General features: G+C 45.0%; 1 protein-coding gene across 5 annotated transcripts in view; it reads left to right on the forward strand.

Annotated features, from left to right (window-relative positions):
- The window catches only part of LOC125033888 (solute carrier family 12 member 6-like), a 343,003-nt gene that overhangs the window by 191,077 nt on the left and 129,426 nt on the right, over positions 1–22,500 (forward strand). For 2 of the 5 annotated variants that reach the window (XM_047625457.1, XM_047625459.1), the window contains exon 2: positions 8,082–8,090. The exons of the other annotated variants lie outside the window; for them this stretch is intronic. In XM_047625457.1, the coding sequence (XP_047481413.1) occupies positions 8,082–8,090 (9 nt within the window). The remainder of the gene's footprint in view (positions 1–8,081; positions 8,091–22,500) is intronic. 5 annotated transcript variants of the gene reach the window in all.

The raw sequence follows: 22,500 nt of genomic DNA on the forward strand, positions 1-22,500 counted from the left end.
CCCTTTCTCTTTCTCACTTCTATTCCCTTTGTCCTGTATTCTTCCTCTCTCCCTTTCCCGTTCTCTTTCTCACTTCTATTCCCTTTGTCCTGTATTCTTCCTCTCTCCCTTTCCCGTTCTCTTTCTCACTTCTATTCCCTTTGTCCTGGTTTTATTCCTCTCTCCCTTTCCCTTTCTCTTTCTCACTTCTATTCCCTTTGTCCTGTATTCTTCCTCTCTCCCTTTCCCGTTCTCTTTCTCACTTCTATTCCCTTTGTCCTGGTTTTATTCCTCTCTCCCTTTCCCTTTCTCTTTCTCACTTCTATTCCCTTTGTCCTGTATTCTTCCTCTCTCCCTTCCCCGTTCTCTTTCTCACTTCTATTCCCTTTGTCCTGTATTCTTCCTCTCTCCCTTTCCCGTTCTCTTTCTCACTTCTATTCCCTTTGTCCTGTATTCTTCCTCTCTCCCTTCCCCGTTCTCTTTCTCACTTCTATTCCCTTTGTCCTGTATTCTTCCTCTCTCCCTTTCCCGTTCTCTTTCTCACTGCTATTCCTTTTGTCCTGTATTCTTCCTCTCTCCCTTTCCCTTTCTCTTTCTCACTTCTATTCCCTTTGTCCTGTATTCTTCCTCTCTCCCTTTCCCGTTCTCTTTCTCACTTCTATTCCCTTTGTCCTGGTTTTATTCCTCTCTCCCTTTCCTTTTCTCTTTCTCACTTCTATTCCCTTTGTCCTGGTTTTCTTCCTCTCTCCCTTTCCCTTTCTCTTTCTCACTTCTATTCGCTTTGTCCTGATTTTCTTCCTCTCTCCCTTTCTCTTTCTCTTTCTCACTTCTATTCCCTTTGTCCTGGTTTTCTTCCTCTCTCCCTTTCTCCTCTTCCTCCCTTCTCGTCTCATCCCGTAACTCAGGTCTCCCCGTCGCCTCTCGCGTGAAAACTCTTGGTGAAGGAGTCGTATGTTTCAAGAAAAAAAGTGCGAGAGAGGGAATGTGACATGTTCCAGGACTTCCCTCCGTCCCTCCCTCCCTCCCTCCCTCCCTCCTTCTTTTCTTCCTTTCTCCCCTCTCTTCCTTCTCGCTAGAGCTTCTTACCTTCTTCATTCGTTCCCACTGATCTTCCTTCTTCCTTCTTTTTTTCTCCTTCCTTCTCCCCCTCTCCCCTTCTTCCTTCTCCTCCTCTCCCCTTCTTCCTTCTCCTCCTCTCCCCTTCTTCCTTCTCCTCCTCTCCCCTTCTTCCTTCTCCTCCTCTCCCCTTCTTCCTTCTCCTCCTCTCCCCTTCTTCCTTCTCCTCCTCTCCCCTTTCTTCCTTCTCCCCCTCTCCCCTTCTTCCATCTCCTCTCCTCTTCTTCCTTCCCTCTTTTCCCTTCCTTCCTCTCACCTTCCTTTGCATAGTCTTTTTATTCAAGCTTTGTCTTTCTTGGGTGTTCTTTTAAAGATTATGTTGCCCTTTTCATAACCATTTATCAAATTGACGTCATTGTATTTTCTTGTCATCTCTTCTTTTCACACCCTATTCTTTCTTCCGTTTAATTCCTCTCTCATCCACCCTTTCCCCTTCCCCTATTTGCATGTCTGTTTTGAGTCCTCTCCTACTTCCTTCAGATTAACTGCGCTCTTTTTCGCTGTGGTCTTCTCTTTTTCTCCTTCCTTTCTACATTCTCCTTTTTCTCTCCTGTTTCTACCTTCCTTCTCGTCTTCTCCCCTCACTTCCTAGCAATGCATCTTCTCTTCTCTTTTTACTTTCCTTTCTGCCACCCCTCCTCCCTTCTTTTATGATCATCTTCCTTGTCTCTTTCTCTTCTCTCCTCTCTGTCTTCACTCTCCTCTCTATCCTTCTTTCTATCGTCTGTCCCTCTCTCTTCCCGCTTCACATAACCCTTCACCCTCTTTTCCCTCTCTCCTTCGACTCCACAACCCTTTGTCTCTTCCTCCTAACTTCTCCCCCCTTCTCCCCCCTCCCCTCTCCTCCTCTCTCTTCTTGCCTCCCCTTCTCTCTCTCTTCTTGCCTCCCCTTCCCTTTCTCTCTCCTCTCCTCTCCTCTCTTCTCCTCTCCCTTTCCTTTCCTTTCCTCTCCTCTCTTCTCCTCTCTTCTCCTCTCTTCTCCTCTCTTCTCCTCTCTTCTCCTCTCTTCTCCTCTCTTCTCCTCTCTTCTCCTCTCTTCTCCTCTCTTCTCCTCTCTTCTCCTCTCTTCTCCTCTCTTCTCCTCTCTTCTCCTCTCCTCTCCTCTCCTCTCCTCTCCTCTCCCTATCTCCCTCCCTCACCTCTCTCCCTTGCTATGTCTCTTCCCTCTAACCTCCCCCTCTCTTCCCTTCCTTTCTCCTCTCCCTCCCCTCTCCTCCTCTACCTCTCCCTCCCTCTCTGCTCTCTCCCTTTTTCCCTCTCAGCCCTTCCTCTTTCCTTCTCCCTCGCATCTCTCTTTCTCCCTCCCTCTTTCTCCCTCCCTCTTCCTCTACCTCTCATCCCTCCCCCTCTCCCTCCCTCCCTCTTTCCCCCTCTCCCTCCCTCCCTCCCTCCCTCTTCCCCTTTTCCATCCCTCCCTCTTTCCCCCTCTCCCTTCCTCTTTCTTTCCCCCTCTCCCTCCCTCCCTCTTTCTCCCTCTCCCTCCCTCCCTCTTTCCCCCTCTCCCTCCCTCCCTCTTTCCCCCTCCCCCCCCTCCCACACCTGTTCAGCGAGCGAGCGAGGCCTTAGCAACAGCCATCCATCCCGTGTCATTCCTCCGCAGTGAGCGCTCTCTAAGGTCACCGCGAAGGGCCAGAGGTCATTTCGCCCCCTGTGCCTTTCACTCTTCCCCTCTTCTCTCCCTTATTTTTTTCGGTTTCATTTTTTTTCTCTCACTTATACTGCTTTTTTTCTTATTGTTGTTTCTCCACTCTCCACCTTATTTTATCTTTCCTTCTTATATCTTTACTTTCCTTCCTTCTTCTTCCTTAGTCCTTTTTTCCTTCCTTAGTCCTTTTTTCCTTCCTTGACCTTTCCCCTACCTCCTTAGCTTACTTCCTTTTCCCTTTACATTTTCTCTCATCTCGTCCCTTTCGTTCCGTTTACTCCCTTCAGTTCCCTTCTTTCTTCCATTCCCTATGTGTTTCTCCCTTTCTTTTTTTGTTTTTATCCTTCTTCCTCTTCTCCCCTCCCCTCCTCCCCTCCCCTCCTCCAATCCCTTCCCCTCTCCTCTCCTCTCCTCTCCTCTCCTCTCACTCCAACCCTCCCCTCCCCTTACCCCACCCCTATCCTCTCCTTCCCGCCCGTCCCCTCCCCTCCCCTCGCGTCCCTTCCCGTCCCCTCCCCTCTCCTCCCGTCCCGTCCCGTCCCGTCTCGTCCCCTCCCCTTACCCCACCCCTATCCTCCCCTCCCCTCCCGTCCCCTCCCTTCCCCTCCCCTCCCCTTACCCCACCCCTATCCTCCCCTCCCCTCCCGTCCCCTCCCTTCCCCTCCCCTCCCGTCCCCTCCCGTCCCCTCCCCTCTCCTCCCGTCCCGTCCCGTCCCGTCTCGTCTCGTCTCGTCTCGTCTCGTCTCGTCTCGTCTCGTCTCGTCTCGTCTCGTCTCGTCTCGTCTCGTCTCGTCTCGTCTCGTCTCGTCTCGTCTCGTCTCGTCTCGTCTCGTCTCGTCTCGTCTCGTCTCGTCTCGTCTCGTCCCGTCCCCTCCCCTCCCCTCCCCTCCCCTCCCCTCCCCCCCCCCTCCCCTCCCCTCCCCTTCTCGTCTCGTCCCCTCGCCTTCCCCCGAATGACTCCGCGGCCGAGGACGGATCCAAAAGGCGCTAAAAGCCTCCCGCTCCCGACACATCCAAGGTGATCAGCGACAGACCGACGATGCCTTTGAGGTGGAGAGGGAGGGGAGGGGGGGAGGGGGGAGGGGGTGGAAGTGCAGGCGGTGGAGGTGGTGAATGGGTGTTGGAAGTGGTAGTGGAGGTGAAGGGGGAGGTGGAGGTGGTGGTCGAGTTGGAGGTGGAGGAGGTGGTCGAGGTGGAGGTGGTGGTCGAGGTGGAGGTGGAGGTGGTGAATGGGTGGTGGAGCTGACGGCGGAAGGAGTGGAAGGTAGGGAGAGAGGGAGGAGGAGATGGAAGTGGAGGAATAGGATGATGATGAGAAAGAAAAAGGTGGTGATGATGATGGAAGCAGTAATGCAAGAGAGAAAAAGGGATGGTCAAGAAAGTATAATAATAATAACAGTAATAATAATAATGATAATGATAATAAAAATAATAATAAAAATAATAATATGAGGAAGAGGAAGAAGAAGAGGAGGAAGAGGAAGAGGAAGAGGAAGAGGAAGAAGAGGAGGGGAAATCGTGAAAAGAATGCGGGTGAGGGGCGTGACGTCGGATTCCTGGGAAGAAAGGAAGTGGGGGAAGGGGGGGGGAATGGGGGCGGGGGGGGGGCGAGGCCGAAGTTGAGACAAAGTTCATCAGGAAAGTTGAGGTAAAGGTAATAAAAGGTAAATAAAGAGGCAGGAGGATCTGGAAGGAGTTTGGAGAAAAAGAAAAAAAATGGAGCGAATGGAAGAAAAGAAGATAAATAGAAATGTTAAAAAGAAGAAACAAATCACTTAATAGATTTTGAAGAGTAAAAAAAAAAAAAAGAAAAAAAAAAATCAAAATAAGACACAAAAAAAACACAATAAGAAATATGAAAATCACGAGAACACGAAAGAAGAAGAAGTCACAACGATGGATTTAGGGTCGAGGCGTTTAAGAAAGGAACGAGGCGAAAAAGGGATGGAGGGAAACGGGCGTAAATAAGACAGGGCGCTTCTGGCTCCTCGCGAGGAACCGGCCCAGAAATGTGCCAAAGGAAATGGAGAGGCCGATGAATGGACATGGCGGCTGGAGGTGTGAGGGTTATTATATGTGGCAGCTGGTATAATGAGGGGAAGGATTAGAACTATATCGTATAGCTCTATGAAAAGAGTGAAATTATGATAACTACAAGTACCTTTAACTACATGCATCAAGAAGGAACGCACAACCAACCTGCAACAGCAGTGACAAAAACTAGAGCAGCAGCTGCAGCAACAGGAACAACAGCCGCCACCACCACCGCCAACAACAGCCGCCACCACCACCGCCAACAACAGCCGCCACCACCACCGCCAACAACAGCCGCCACCACCACCGCCAACAACAGCCGCCACCACCACCGCCAACAACAGCCGCCACCACCACCGCCAACAACAGCCGCCACCACCACCGCCAACAACAGCCGCTACCACTATCACCATTATCTGCAATCATCAGCAACAAGAAGTCAACACCGCCAACAACTACAAAACAACGTCAACATCCACTGGCAACAGCAACAACAACAAAGCCGAGCACAGCTGTTCATAATACACCTGCGAATCCACGACCCCCCCCCCTCATTCCCCCTCCACTCCCCCAAGGCTTTCGCTGAAGCCTCCCCCCTCTCCCCCCTCCCCCTCCTCCTAAGGCGTTCGCTTGTCTCTTCCCTCGAGAGTCAACTTGTCAAGTGAGAGAGAGGGCTTGCACGCGCACACGATTGGATGAAGGCCTGTTCTTGCGATGAAATTCCTAAAAAAACAAAGAAGAAACTTTGTTCCCAGGAAGTTTCGGTCGTGCGCGGACTCGCTGGTTGGTGATTGTTTGTCTCTTTGTCTTCGGTGGGTTGTCGGCGTGGCATGGGCGGGATTTTAACTGGTTCTTTCGCTTCATTGGTAAATCCCTTCAGGAACGATGTTTTTTTGTTTTTTTTTTATGAAGGACAATTATTTTGATAATGTTTTATAATTATCAATTTCTCAGACACGTCACTGTTGTATTTTTTTTTTTTTTTTTCAGTTTTTAGCGTTTAAGTTCGAAGGGTGTCCGTTCGATTTCATCCATTTTTTAAAATATGAATGTCCACAGTGAGGCTGTCCTTAGTCCCTTCCCTTTATAAACAGTTTCTTCCTCCATTTCCTCATCTACACCTTCCTTAATCCTCTTTCTACTCCTCCTCCTCCTCCTCCTCCTCCTCCTCCTCCTCCTCCTCCTCCTCCTCCTCCTCCTCCTCCTCCTCCTCCTCCTCCTCCTCCTCCTCCTCCTCCTCCTTTTCCTCCTCCTCCTCCTTTTCCTCCTCCTCCTCCTCCTCCTCCTCCTCCTCCTCCTCCTCCTTTTCCTCCTCCTCCTCCTCCTCCTTTTCCTCCTCCTCCGCCTCCTCCTCCTCCTCCTCCTCCTTCTCCTCCTCCTCCGCCTCCTCCTCCTCCTTCTTATAGATACAGCATTATCTGTAAACAACAACTAACAGCTGAACTACTACTACAACTACAACAACTATAACTCCTCCTCCTCTCAGCATCACACAAAATTTGTGGCATTTTAAAAATCGAAATGACAGCTCCCTCCATGCTGACAAGAGGCCTCGCGCACCTGTTCCCCGCAGCTGTCGGCAGAAGAACTCCACTTAAACATGTCAGAAACGTGTTATGACTTCCGCACCTTTTCTGTAGCGACACAGAAGCCATTAATATTTAAGTGTGCGTCCTATAGGCCTATGGTATTTTTTTGTTTATTCGAATTGATCTTTTCTGGAGATCATTAAGAGAGAGAGAGGAAGAAGAGGGAAATGAGGGTAAAGAATATATTGAGGGGGAAAAACTGAGGGAGAAAGAGGAAGAACGGCGGAAGGGGAGAGTGAGCGGAGGATATGGAAGATGGAAAGATACATAAAAAAGTCCGAAAGAATAGTATTAGTTGAGAGAATGGCGTGAGTAGAGAGAATGGCGTGAGAAGAGAGAAGGGGGAAGGATGGTGTGGGTGGATAGGATGAGGAAGATTGGAAGGGATTGGCAGAATTGAGGAGTTAATAGGGAGGGAAGGGGAGAGCGAGCAAATGGAGGAAGGTGAAGTCAATAGAAGCATAAGGGAAAGAATGGCCTGAACAGAGAGAAAAGTAAAAGACGGAATGGATAGAGAGAAGAGGAAATACAGGGATTAGAGAGAAGAGGGAAGAGCGGAGTAGACACAGAGAAAGAGGAAGAACGGAGTGGATAGAGAGAAAAGAGAAAACCAGAGTAGATAGAGAGAAAAGGGAAGAGCGGAGTACCTAAAGAAAAAAAAAAAATGGAATGAATGGAGAGAAAATGGAAGAACGGCGTGGATAGCCAGAAACGGGAAGAAGAGTATAGAGTGTATAAGTAAGCGGTTGCAGATCTATCAGTCCGCCCACACACACTCGCTTGGCCACCTTCCAGGAGCCCCCCCCCCCCCCTCACCGCCTCCGCCTTGTGTTACGCTCCGGTCGCTGTTTGTGCCGCGGCGTTCGGCTCCGCCTGAGGCCTTCCTGACGACGGAGGACTTACTCTCAGGCTCTGCGGCTCACGTGGAGATGCTATTAGAAGGCGTGGATTTCTCTGTTGTGCTTGGTTAAAATTGGGGCCTGATTTGTTTGTTTGTTTGTTTGTTTGTTTTGCGCAGACTCATAGCGCCGTCGAAACGATGGTGTTGAGGTTGCGTTATCAGTATGTTATCGGTTAATTCAGTATATTATGCTTTAGTATGATATGTATGATGTTATATATATATTTTTTACCATATTTATGTTTTTATCACGGGATTAAGTATTGCTCCGCCTCTTCCCCCCCCCCTCCTCCTCCTCCTCCTCCTCCTCCTCCTCCTCCTCCTCCTCCTCCTCCTCCTCCTCCTCCTCCTCCTCCTCCTCCTCCTCCTCCTCCTCCTCCCCCCTCTCCTCCTCCTCCTCCTCCTCCTCCTCCTCCTTCGTCTAAATCTTCTCTTCCTCCTCTTCTTTTTTTCCGATAGATCCTGCGTCTGTTGTCTTCCCAGCTTGTTCTTTGTCTTCTCCACCCTATTCTTTTAACTTTCTAAAGTTCTTTGGCGACCATATTTCTTTTGTGCTTCATTATCTGAAGATTTATATATCGTCATCATCCAGATGCCCTTTCTCCTTTCTGTTATTAGCTTTCTCTCTCTCCTCTTCGCCTTTGCATTTTCCTTCCCAGCTTCCATTTTCTATTTCCATTTTTTTCCATTTCCCTTTCTTCCCCTACATCACCCTCCTTTCACCATGCAATCTGATAAAAGGAGAAAAATAGAAGAAAAGCAAAAAGAGAAAGAAATAAAGAAATAAGTTCTTAATTCCTCCTTGGTCTCTTTTCAGGTAATATTGGTGAGGACACACATACGCTCGTTCAGTATTGCTTGTCACACGCCACACGGTAAGCACCTCTGCTGACGTGACGGTAAGTACGTTTGTATGTTGATAATGTGAAGGTCGTCGTCGGCAAGAACGTTATGCTGTGCTTCGGTTGGCATTGGTCGTGGCGTTTGGTGCAGAGGCTCAAGGTAGGAGGTTACGTGTTGTGTGGCCGCAGCTTTTTGATGGGTGAATTTAGTTCGACTTGCAAAAGGTGAGTCGCTATGGATTCGAGGTGTTCAATTCTCGCCCCCTCTGTTGTTGTCCGAATAGAGGAGAGCTGGATAAAGGGGAGAAGAGAGAAATTGAAAGGAGATTGCAAAGATCCCCAGGAATTAGTCGGAGAATACAAAGAAGAAAGGAAGATGATGTAAGGAAACGCGTGAAGAAGGAGAGGCAAGAGTAATCGTAAACGAGAGGAAAGATGCAAAGTAGTATAATCAAGAAAAAGTATGTGAATAAACAATACTAAGACAAGAATGAAAATAAGAATGAAAGATAAACAACCAAAGGGAACTCGTGTTGAATCGAACCGTCGTCCCGCGCCAGCGAGTGGCGTCGCCGGCATCCTAACATGTTTGCGAAGCGCCCGTCCGGTCTGGCAGCCAGGTACGGAGGGGCGAGCAGGTGCACGATATATATCTTATGAGTTGCACGATCGGCTGCTCTCTTTACTCTTCCTTTTCGTCCTCCCCTCCCTTCCTCCGCCCTCGGCAGGTGGTCCTATCGGTGTTCCGAGCCATCTACGAGAGAGAGTGGGCGCTTCGTGAGCCTTCTCGACTACTCGCTCTATAATGCATGGTTTTCTTTTCATTTGAACCATGATTAGCATCTGTTACTTTCGCTCTTTTCGATTCGATTTCAACATTGGGGAGAATATGAGCGCGATGTACGCCGACCGTAGGTCCAGCGGTGTGAGGCCCATCACGCGGCCGCACACATACGGCCCTCGTGCGACGTGACGACGGTGTGGGTGGTTACTATGGAGACGAGCCACGGCGGGCAGGCGAGCGAGAAAGAGCGAAGAGAGGGACGAGGAGGAGGAGAACGAGAACGAGTTGAAGGAGGAGGAGGAGGAGGAGGAGGAGGAGAACGACGACGACGACGACGACGACAACGAGAAGTAGTAGGATGAGGAGGACGAGGACGAGGAAAGGAGGAGACAGAACAAGATAGCAGGGGAGGGAGCGAGAGTGAAAGGCGAAGGCGAGGGGACGGGGGGAGAGGCAGGTACAGCCAGGGAGAATTAACATCAAATGTTGCTAAGGGGAAGGGGGGGGGGGGTGGAGGTCTACTGAGAGAGAGATGAAATGGTGTTTGTAGCGTATAGATTGTACGAAGGGAGTGTAGTTGAGGAGAGGGAGAGGGAGAGGGAGGGAGAGAGAGAGAGAGAGAGAGAGAGAGAGAGAGAGAGAGAGAGAGAGAGAGAGAGAGAGAGAGAGAGAGAGAGAGAGAGAGAGAGAGAGAGAGAGAGAGAGAAAGAGAGAGAGAGAAAGAGAGAGAGAGAAAGAGAGAGAGAGAAAGAGAGAGAGAGAAAGAGAGAGAGAGAAAGAGAGAGAGAGAAAGTGAGAGAGAGAGAGAGAAAGAGAGAGAGAGAAAGAGAGAGAGAGAAAGAGAGAGAGAGAGAGAGAGGAGGGACACAGATAGACAGTTAAATTACGCTCGATTACGCTGCTTATGGAGCTTATAGTTGAAACACAGGGGCCAGTATAGTACTGTATACATAAACACTAAAGTTGGTTGTATAAGCGCGCGGGTCTGAGATGAAATCGACGTTGTATAAATGACAGCGACGTCTGTTCCCGCCCTCAGTTCGTGCACGGAACCCATAGCATTGCCAGAGTGTGTGTATCCTTATGTGCGGGACACACTTGGGCTGCACGACCACTAGCTGGCGGCGACGGGAGGGCGAACCTGGCTGGAGAGAGGTTATGGAGGAGCGAGCTGTCTTCTCCGGGAGTGCGCCGGGGATTCAAGTGACGATATCATTTGCAAGAATTAAAAGTCTTGACAGTAGCTACCTGGATTAATCAATCTTGGATTTTAATTTCGGCGTAAATGCAGCTACCTACTTCGCTAAGGTGGAAGGGGGAAATTCTGGGCTTTATTCTCTCTTTCAGCTTCATGAATAGTGACCAGCTTATAATGGCCTGTTATCGGTGAGGAGAGGGAGCCTACTCGCTGGGTATTCACAAGTCAGTCATCCCTTATTCAACTTTCTTTCAGCGTCAGCACTTTAGAATGAAGACACAAGGTCAGAATTGAAAGCAGTCCTACTCTTCCTATATATTTAAAAAAAAATCATTGGTAGATTTTATTTGTTTGTTTGTGTTCATGTTATTTATCTGCTTTATCAGCTTGGGAGAGCGTTTTGCCTCGGCCCGCCTCCTTCCCCCCGGCTTGAGAGACGAACTCGCAGCGGCAGGTTTCGTGCGTCCGCGAGAAAATCCCTGAAGCGGGATATCGGTATTTATTGTTTCCGTGAGAAGTCAAATGTGCGAAAAGTCAGGACGCCGCCAAGTCCCTTTTATCTCGCGTCCGCATTTCGTCAGCATCGCCCGTGGCTTCGTTGCAGGGAATTGGCCCAGATCAGAAGGTTTGTGTCAGATTTATTCATTCCATTATTCGCTTTTATGAAAGGTTGGAACTCGTTTGATGGGCTCTGTTGTCGAGGCGGTACTTGTCTGGCAGAGGCCGGGGTAGGGGTTGGAGGAAATCATTATTTTTTCATCATATATATCCCTTCATTATACTGTATTTACCTGTACCTGTGAGTTTACTTTCGCCTGCATTATTCTCTTTGGAAACCCAAAGTCCTTCCCCAGCAATCGGCACCCACAGCTATTCCATTTTCAAATATCAGGGCAATATTTTTCAACTTTTTTTCCGAAGGATCATCTGCAGATTTTCCTAAGACTCTCCTTGGCCAAGGGACGCCTCGCTGGAGATGTCCTTATGCCTTCTCGGCGTCCGTCTGCCTCAGTCGTGCGAGTCCGTCTCCGTCCTGATTCTGCGGCCTTCGTGCTGCTGCCTGCCAGAGCCGACGGGCCGGGGGCGGGGAGGGGGTTGTTTGTTGCCTCCTTTGCCTCGTTAGCGAGACTATGACTCCGGTCGGCTGGAAGGGCGGCAGGGCGGGCGGACGTCCCTCTTGATGTTCCTTCTTGTTTCCCCTGTGACTCGGGGACCGTGGCTGCGTCTTGTCAATAATCGGGCGTTCGGGCTGAGGCCTGCTCTTGCGCTTTGCGTCGGTTGCATGCTTTGCGGCATGAGATCTCAGGGGGAGGTGTAGGAAGGACGCTTCAGAAGTCCCTTTCTCGGCCAGGGGCCAGGGAGCCATCGAAGGCACAGACGAAGCTGTCTCCGAGGTGGGCGGGAGAGCAGGAGGACAGGGAGCCATGCTTGATACGTTTCTTCTTACATCTGTGTTGGTGTTAGACCGCTTCATAAACTTGAAGCTCGAAAATCGTCGAATTCCCCTTCATGCCCCTCCCCCTCTCTCCACCGGCACTCGGTCGCCGCCTCGGGATTGTCGTGTCTTCAGAAAGGCCCTCAGTTAGATTCACGGTTGTATTTGCCCATAAATGCACGGTAATGTGGCACTTCGGAGGCAAAGGAAAGTATTGGATGAAGCCGTTTGCAGCTGCTGTAGCACCGTTCTTTCAGAGCGCCACGCGGACACTGGGGCGCGCCATACCCTTCCGTTCGCCGCCGCGTCACGGCCGATAAGATACCTGCTTAACTTGGAAAAAGTTAACATATTCCAGCGAAGTGTCATCGCTGGAGCATCCGTCATGATGAAGGCGCTTTTGCTGCGAAGAGAGGACGAGTGTCGCTAGTTTCTGTTCATATTTTAGGTCATTGCTTATCAATTGAATCGAGTCCATCAACAGTTATTATTCCTTATCTACATATAGGTGTTCCCCATACTGTTGTAATTATTGTAATGGTTTTCAATATATTTCAAGATACGCAGACAAACACGCATAGATGGACATACAAAGAATAGCAGCACATATATACGTACGCGCATATGGACACAAAAACACAAACATTCACATACACGTACAAAAATAAAAACACACAAACACAAACACACAAGGAGAAGAGAGAAGAAGGGAGTGAGTGAGAATGAAAAAGAGAAAGAGAAAGAGAGAGCTCATCCAAAGGCAATAAGAATCGCTGTTATCTCAAGGGCCAGACGGTACTCCATTGTTGTTTTACCTAAGTAAGTTATTCTCCGTCGAGGCACGAATGGGTGCGTCATAAATGTCAGCGAAAGGCAGTAGATTATTTCCAAATGGCTAAACTCAAACAGGTGAGCAGCTGCGTCGTCGTGGCCAAAAAGCAATCCCTCGTACGTCGCCGTAAATACGTCACAGGTACGTTGACGTTGACGGAGTCCGGCTGTGTCGCGGTGGATTGCGTCTGACGTCCGAGGAGGAGGCCGGCCACAGGTATTGATGGTGTGTTGGCGGGGCTGTCGAGTGCGTGTGGGAGGGGGAGGGGGGGGCTCTGGGGGCATTGTTGGAGCAGGAGATTAGGAGGTGGCAGAGGTGGAGTCGCGGTCGCTCTGGGGCGTACAAGGGCGCGCCCCGCCGTGGTGATGTGCTGTGTATGAGGCTTAGTCGAGCTGGGGGTAATTGGAAATCGCTAGGCCTACGCTATTAGTTAAGTCTATTTCATCGAAGATAATGCAGGCAACTTTTTATTTTATATATTTCAATTTGTATATATTTACTTCCGAAGCAATTCTAACAATATTGCTTGAAGTTTAGCTTTGGGTCACCGTGTATTAAATATAGGTGTGGTGATACTCCGTGGTCAGGGGATTATTCAAATAAAGCCACGGATCAGGTTGGATTCAGAGAACGAGGCGAAGGGAGCGCACGGGGGGAACAAGCGAGATTTATTGGGGAAACAAACCGACGTTGATGCCGGGAAGAATATCAATAGCGGCGGCAGAAGGGTGGCATGGATTCGATTACGGCGCTGTCGTTCTCAGAAAGACTCTTGTGATCTCCGGCGCAGCTTTGACGTTAAATATGCTCGTGTCATTTTTTTCAGATCGTATCGTAGGTTTCTGCTCGATTTTTCTGTCCGTTGAGTGGCCGGATACGAGAGAATAGTCAGGAGTCTCTTTTATCGATAGGTATTGTATTTCTAGAGGTTTATCTACCTGGGTAGGGTGTGGCGCGAGGCTAAGAGGGCGAGCAAGGGAGGAAGTGTGGCCTGCGTGACGGCCTGCCGCTGATGGATGATAGCAGGAGGAGGAAGGTGGGTCGCCGTGGGGCCGCGGGGAGGGAATTCAAGCTTTTTAGCAGCTGTGCGCCGCGCTCCGGGGGATGAGGAGGAGGAACAGCATGATGGTGATGACCATGAGGACTAGCTTTTCTATTTACATATCTTTTTTGTTTTTCATTATAAAGAACTGATCGGGACTTTTTATCATGCTTGCAAAATGTATAAAGAGGGAATAGCGGAACTTTAGGTATTATACGATATATTGCGTTTTTGGTTAGCGCTTACAGTTTTAAAGGTATATTTAATCTGGAAGGTGGGTGCACAAATCTACGGGATGCCAACCCATACTTTACTAATTGATATTTGTTATTGTGGGACTGACAGGCGCTACTTTTGTTGATTATAGGGATGTGGTTATGTATCTATATATATAGTATATTTATATGTATATATATAGTATATTTATATGTATATATATAGTATATTTATATGTATATATATAGTATATTTATATGTATATATAGTATATTCATATGTAAATGTATATATATACAGTATATATATGTATAGTATATTTGTATGTACATGTGTATATATATAGTGTATTTGTATGTACATGTCTGTGTATATATAGTATATATATAGTATGTTATATATATTATATGTATATATATAGTATAAGTATATGCATATATATAGTATATGTATATGTATATATATATAAATATATATAATATATATAGTTATATTGTATATGTGTATATATATAGTATATGAATATGTGTATATGTGATATATATAGTAATATAGTATATGAATATATGTATATGTTGTATATATATATATATTATATATGAATATGTGTATATGTGTTATTATTATTATTTAGTATATGATTTGTGATTTATGGGGATATCATATATATAGTATAGGTTTATGGTGTATTGGTGTTGATATATATAGATAGGGAATTGGTGTATAGAGATAGATTTAGTTTTTGAAGTTGGGGTGATTTTTTTGTTAGTATTTGATGTTGTGGTATAGTGTGAGGTTTGTGTGATGAGATGTTTGTTGGAGTGATTTGTAGATGGGGGGTGATAAGTTTTTAGAGGATTGGAATGTTGTGGGATTTTTGTGTGATTGGTGAGTGTATTCGGTGGTGTGATTAGTGAGTCTTAGTTTTGGTGTAGGGGGAGTGAGTTTAGTGTCTAGGGAGTGTGGGGGGGTGTGAGAGTGTTGTAGATTTTGTGTGTGTGGGTGAGGTGGGTGGGGGTGTGAGTTTGAGTGTTTGGTTGTGTTGTTGGGGTGAGTGTAGTGTGAGTGTGTGTGAGTGTGGTCGTGTGTGTGTGTGGTGTGGTGTGTGGGGGGGCTATGGGGTTAGGGAGGTTTGTGAGAGTGTGGAGAGTGAGAGTGTCATGTGGGTGTGCGGGGGGGGTGGGTGTGTGTTGTGTGTGTGTGTGGTGTTGTGTGTGTGTGTGTGGTGTAGAGTGATTGTGTGTGTGGTGTCGGGTGTGGGGGTGTGTGAGTGTGTGGGTGTGTGGTGTGTGTTTTTGGAGTGTGTTATGCTTTGTGTGTGAGTTGTTTTTGGAGTGGGAGTGGGGGGGATTGAGTGAGTAGTGGGATAGGTTTTGGGGTGGTTTGATATTGAGGTTTTGGGGAGTGGGGGGTGCCGGGGGGGGGAGTTTGAGGTAGTGTGAGTGGTGATGGTGTGTGGTATAGGGTGGGGGTGATGTAGTAGAGGTGTTGGAGATGAGGTTTGAGGGTGGGTTTTTGAGTGTTAGAGGTTTTTGGTTTGAGGGTGGGGTTTTTTTTTTTAGTGTAGAGGGATATGGAAGTGGTAGGGGTGATTGAGTAGTGGTTGTGTTGTTTAGGTTTATGATGTGTATATATTAGTTTTGTATTATCGTTGATGTATATGTGGGTTGTGTGTTGTTTAGAGATAGAGTCGCTTTGTAATAGGGTTAGTTTTTTTGGGTATATATATATCAGTATATGTAATTTGTATATGGGGTGGATATTTTTGTTATTTTATATTAGTATATGTTTATGTCTTTTTATGGGTTTGGTAAATATATATGTAGTTTATGTTTGTATATGTTTAATTTGTAGTGTTTATATTATAATGTATATGTATGTTGTTTATAGGTGTGGTATTTATAATATTTTAATATATGTATATGTTTATGTGTGTATATATTTAGTTATGTATATGTATAGGTTGTGTTTGTATTATATATTGTTTTATGTAATTGTAATATGTGTTGTATTTATATATAGTTATATGTATATGTATAGTGAGTATATATATATAGTTAGTAAATGTATATGTATATGTGTGTATTATTGTTATATATACTATTGTATATGTATATGTATATGTGTGTATATATATATAGTATATGTATTATGTATATGGTGTATATATATATAGTATATGTATATGTATATGTGTGGTATATAATATATAGTTATGTATATGTATATGTGTTGTAATTATATAGTTATAAGTATATGTATATGTGTGTATATATATAGTATATGTAATATGTATATGTGTGTGTATAATATAGTATATGTATATGTATATGTGTGTATATTTATAGTATATGTATATGTGTATGTATATGTGTTATTATATATTTAGTATATATATATAGATTATAGTAATGTATATGTATATGTGTATATATATATTGTATATGTATATGTATATGTATATATATATATAGTATATATATGTATATATATATAGTATATGTATATGTGTGTATATATATATAGTATATGTATATGTATATGTGTGTATATATATATAGTATATGTATATGTATATGTGTGTATATATATATAGTATATGTATATGTATATGTGTGTATATATATATATAGTATATGTATATGTATATGTATATGTGTGTATATATATATAGTATATGTATATGTATATGTGTGTATATATATATAGTATATGTATATGTATATGTGTATATATATATATAGTATATGTGTATATATATAGTATATGTATATGTATATGTGTATATATATAGTATATGTATATGTATATGTGTATATATATAGTATATGTATATGTATATGTATATGTGTATATATATAGTATATGTATATGTATATGTGTATATATATATAGTATATGTATATGTATATGTGTATATATATCAGTATTGTATATGTATATGTGTATATATAAGTATATGTATATGTATATGTGTATATAATATAGCATATGATATATGTATATGTGTATATATATAGTATATGTATATGTATGTGTATATACTATAGTATATGTAATGTATATGTGTATAGTATATAGTATATGTATATGTATATGTGTAGATATATAGTATATGTAGTATGTATATGTGTATATATATAGTATAGGTATATGTATATAATTATATATAATATTATATATAGTATATGTATATGTGTATTATATATAGTATATGTATATGGTATATATATTATATAGTATATGTATAATGTGTATATATATATATATATAGTATATGTATATGTGTATATATATATATATAGTATATGTATATGTGATATATATATATATTTTATAGTATATGTATATGTGTATATATATATATATATATAGTATATGTATATGTGTATATATAGTATAGTATATGTATATGTGTATTATGTATATGTATATGTGTATATATATAGTATATGTTTTTTTTATTTTTTTTATGTATATGTGTATAGATATAGTCTATGTATATGTATATGTGTATAATATAGTATACGTATTTGTATATATATAGTATGTGTATTATATATAGTATATGTATATGTATATATATAGTATATGTATATGTATATATATAGTATTATGTATTGTATATATATATATATATGTTATATATATATAGTATATGTGTTGTGTATATAATATATATATATATATATATTTATTTATATATATATAGTATTTGTATATGTGGTATATCTAATATATACACATTTACATTTTACTATATATTTATATATATATAATATATACACATATACATATTCCTATCTATATTTTTATATATTTATATATATATATTATATATATATATACACATATACATATAACTTATATATACACATATACATAGAACTATATATATTATTATATATATATATATATATATATATATAGATAACACATATTCTTATAATATAGATATATCACATCTACATATACTAATATATTTATATATTATTTATATATCTTCTATATATTATATATTATATATATATATAGTTTATGTATATGTGTATTATATATATAGTATATGTATAAGTGTATATATAAATATGTATTATGTATATATTTATATATAAATTTATTTTTACTATATAGTATTTGTTATGTGTATATATATATTTATATATATAATATTAGTATATGTGTATATATATATATATATATATATATATATATATAAAGTATATTTATAATGCACACACACATATATATTTATATATTTATGTATATTTCTATATATTTATATATATTTATATGTATTTATATATATTTATTTATATTTATATTTATATATTTTTTTTCCATTTATATTTATGAAAATCCTCATCGTCATCATATGGTTAAGAACTGCCGAAGGAGCGTCGTCAGCAGCATCAGCTCCGCCGCCGAGCTTCCCCCGCCTCCCCCCGCTCCCCCCGACCTAACCCCCCACTACCCTCCCCCCCCCGCTCCCCCCGTCCCGACCCTCCATCGCTTCCCTTTCCGGCCCCCCACTCCTCCCGCTGCCCCGAGCCTCCCGACGAAGGCATCAGCGCATCTTCTCGATTTAATTAGAGCGGCGTAAACAAGTCCTCATAAGAATATTCATCGCCTCGGTGTGCTTAGTTCCCCCTCGTCGTCCTATCGTCGGTCAGAAGGAATTATCGTAGCCAGAAATTTCGGATTCGTATTTTCGAGGGAGCGCGACTAGGGGAAGGCGAAGAGGCAAACCATAAATTAGATATAAACAGGGAACCAGAGGGAAAATAAAGGCAGGAAGAGGAGAGAGACGAAAGCTCGACGCTAGAAAAGGTTGATTCGCGAAGCACCTGCGGTGTTTGCGCGTTAATCCTGCATCCCACTCGCGCCCGGCGGTCTTGCTCGCTCTCTCCACTCGCTCACACAAGTTGTTTTATGTATTCTAATTTGAATATGTCACCGCGGCGTGTTGGCGGCCCTCGCTGCCGCCCCTGGACTCACTGTCTGCGCCCAGCCCTCGGGTGCCACTTTGCATGCACGATCGCTTCTTTCCATGTTGCTTTGACGTGGCTTGCAATCTGGGGCCGGGCGTCGCTGCCTTGTTTTGATGTTTTGTGTTTTGATGGGGCCGTGCCGGCGTCAGTCTGGATTAGTTGTCGTTCTGTAGGAAGAGGAGTTCAGCTGTACCTGCTCACGAGTATTTGGTGTTGGCTACGCGGGCTTGGGCGTGAGAGTCTGCTACTGCTTATCCACAGGCTTTTCTTTGTCCCTCACGCCGGTTCCAGCAGAAACGTAGTTCTCATAAGGTGTTTCAGTGTCTCGTTATCGCGGAATAAGATGATGTGAATTAGTGCCACATAGCTTGCTTTAGTGCCGGTGCCATGCCCCAGGGATGCGGGTACTTGGTGCAATGATGCAGTCTTTTAACGCTGGAGTGGGGTTAGCGTGGCTGCGGCACCCGAGTCAGGCCTCGGTGACGCTTTGGCTATCGGGGGGGGAACAGATTTGGAATTCGTCACTTTCTGTGGTATTCTCTCCCCCCCCCCCTCTCTCTCTCTCTCACCCCCCCCCCCTCTCTCTCTCTCACCCCCCCCTCTCTCTCTCTCTCTCTCCTCTCTCTCTCTCTCTCTCTCTCTCTCTCTCTCTCTCTCTCTCTCTCTCTCTCTCTCTCTCTCTCTCTCTCTCTCTCTCCCCCTCCCCCTCCCCCTCCCTCTCCCCCTCCCCCTCCCTCCCTCCCTCCCTCCCTCCCTCCCTCCCCTCCCTCCCTCCCTCCCTCCCTCTTTTTCCCCTTTCCGTCATCTTCCCCCCCTCTTTTTCCCCTTTCCGTCATCTTCCCCCCCCCTCCCCCTCCCCCTCGCCGCGTCTCTTTCACAGGCACAGTGAACTGCGCGATGGAAGTCATGCGAGGTCTTAAGTGTGATCCATGATTCGCCGTTGGCACATCAAGGAGAGAAGGAGTGGGTGTTTCGGGAGATAGATGGATGTGTTTGTGTGTCCTATTGGCTTGGGTAAAGGATACTGTAGGATTAGGGAGTGAGAAGGATAACTGCGTGGAAAGGATAGTAGTAGCCTGGGATGAGGTAGGGATGAGGCTGGTGAGGGTAGCGACTCGTCCTGCGCAAGTTCAAATGGAAGATAATCTGCCTTTTTTCCCCCGATCATGATATGGCTGCTTAATCATGGTTTGCAATTAAGCAGATGCAATTTTTGTATTGCTGTTTTTTTTACTGCAGTTTTAGGTAATTAAGCGGAAAAAATATATTTTCTCTTCGGCAAATTACTCGTAGCATTTGAGAGCTTTTGGTCTTTTTGCGTCCACCAGGAGAGAGACAATGGGCCATGTTAAATACCTCATCTTTAACGAGATAATTAACATCCCCGCTCGCACGACTCGCTGAGAATGGGAAGCGTGACGTCATCGTGTGTGGATGCCGCTCTCCATCCTGAGGAGCTGACGGAGGTGTGCGGCGGAAGGGGAGGTCGGAGAGGGAGAGGGAGAGGGAGAGGGAGAGGGAGAGGGAGAGGGAGAGGGAGAGGGAAAGGATGAAGGTTATTCATATTATTGTTAGTTGTTTGTTTTCTTGGGTGTTTCCTTTTGCTCTTGTTCACTGGTAGCTTTTTTATTTTTCCCTTTTCTCTTTCCCCCTCCAATCAGTTATTATCATCATCGTCGTCGCCATTGTGGAGGGAGTTTTTTTTATTGCCAATATCGCTTTACTAAGCCCGAATCTTTACAGAGTGATGTCACAGGCCGCCGACAGACCAGGCTTCATCAGACGCCCAAAACGAGTGGCGTTCGCGGCGGTGACATCTCCGCGACCTCGCCCGGAGATGAATCGTCACCCCCCCCCCCCCCCCCCGCATCCCCGAACGGTTCTCAAACGAATCCACGAAACACGAGATAAACTGTCCACTGATTGCCTCGCTAATGAGCCCTCGCAGCACCTGCACATCGGCTACAAATGACGCCCTAATTGAAAAGTCGCCGCCAGAGGTCTCTGTCGCGGCCTGTCGGGGGTTTCGGGGGCTTCGTGGGTCGGGGGGGGGGGGGGGGGGGGGGGGGGGGGGGGGGCGACGGGATCCATCGAGGCCGCGGCTTCCCCTTCGCTGCTGCCTCTGCGAGACGGTTGTTGTCATCATCGCCAACGCCACATTATCAGGTGTTTTATTCGCCCCGGCGGTTTTTTTTTTTTTTTTTTTTAGAGATTAGAGATAAGAATTAAGAGAAGAGAGATGATAAGAGAAGAGACAATAGATGATAGATGAGGAAGGGAAATATGGAGACAGGAACAGGGGCGAATTTTTTTGTGGATTGTTAGTACGAGGAAAGAGTGAGTAGAGGGAACAGAGTTAGAGAGGAGCGGTAGAGGAGCGGGGGAGGATAAGAAGTTGAGGAGCGGATAAGGAGCGGGGAGCCGGAAGATAGGGGCGAGGATGAGAGAAGGCGGATATAGGGGGCGAGGGAGGAGAAGGGAGGGCGAAGGAGGAGGGCCGAAGGCGAGGGCGAAGGATGGAGGGGGGAGGAGAGGAGGAAGGGAGCGGAATTAGGGGCGAGGAGAAGAGGGGAGAGAGACGAGAGCGGCGAGGAGAGGAGAGACGAGGAAGAAGAGAAGAGCGATTGAGAGAGAGAGGAGGAGAGAGAGAAAGGTGGAGGAGGAGAAGGGAGATGAGAGGAAGAGGAAGGAAGAGAAGAGGAGAGAGGAGGGAGAGGAGGAAGGGAGAAGAGAGATGGGGAGAGTGGAGGGGGGAGGCGAGGGAGGGGGGAGTAGGGAGTGAGAGAAGAGGAGAGAGAGGAGGAGGGAGGAGGGGAGAGGAGGAGGAGTGAGGAGAGGAAGGGAGGGAGGGGAGAGGGGATGATGAGGTAGTGGAGGAGGAGAGGGAGATTGGAGGAAGTAAGAGAAAAGGAAAAAGTTAGAGGAAAAGAGTAGAGGGGATAGTGAAAAAGAGAAGAGAAGAGAGGAGGGAGAGAGAGAGGAAGAGGGAAGGAGAGAAGGAAAGGAGTGGGAAAGGAGGGAAAAAAAGAGAAAGAAAAGAATGAAAAAGGAGAGGGAAAGAAGAAGAACAAAGAAGAAAGGTGAGGGAAAAGAAAAGAGAAGGGGGAGAGGAGAGAAGGGAGGAGAAGAGAGAAAGGAAGTAGAAAAGAGACAAGAGAACAAAGGAAAGAGACAGAAGAGAGAAGAGAAAGGAGAAGAGACAAAGGCAGACGGAGAGGAAAAGGAGCAAGGAGGGAGAGATAGAGAGAGACGGAGAGGAAGTGGACAGGAGGAGGAAAGGCGAGAAAGGAGAGAGATAGCGGACAAGAAAAAGACGAGATAAGAGTGAAAGACGAGAGGCGTAAGCGGTGATGCTGAGGAAAGGGAAATGCTAGCGAGGCAATGAAGTCCAGGAGAATGGAAATGCGAGGGATTGATGTCGGAGGGAAAAATATCCGGGAAGAAGCGATGGGATTTTTTTTCTCTCTCTTTTTTTTTTTTTTTTCTGTATCATTATTACTGGCACGAGAGAAGAGCGCATGAATCCAAGACGACGGGGGGGGGGGGGGGGCGGGGGGGGGGGGGGGGGGAGCATGCGATTTAGAGGCGAGGGGAAAAAGAGAAGAAAAAAAAGAAAAGAAAAGAAGAAGAAAAAAGACAAGAAAAGAAAAAGAAGAAAAAAGAAGAAAGAAGGAAGAAAAAGAAAGAAAAGAAGAAAAGAAGAGGAGGAGAGAAGAAAGAGGGAAGAAGAAAAAGAAGAGAAAAATTAACAGGAAAAGAAGAAGAAAAAAAAGAAAGAAGATAGAAGAGAAGAACAGAACAAAGAAAGAAAAGAAAGAAAGAAAAAAAGAAAGAGAAAAGAAGAAGGGAAAAAGGAGAAAGTGAAGAAGGAAAAAGAAAAGAGGGGAAGAGAGAGA

The sequence above is a fragment of the Penaeus chinensis genome, chromosome 17, assembly GCF_019202785.1.
Source record: "Penaeus chinensis breed Huanghai No. 1 chromosome 17, ASM1920278v2, whole genome shotgun sequence".
Classification (NCBI taxonomy): Eukaryota; Metazoa; Arthropoda; class Malacostraca; order Decapoda; family Penaeidae; genus Penaeus; species Penaeus chinensis.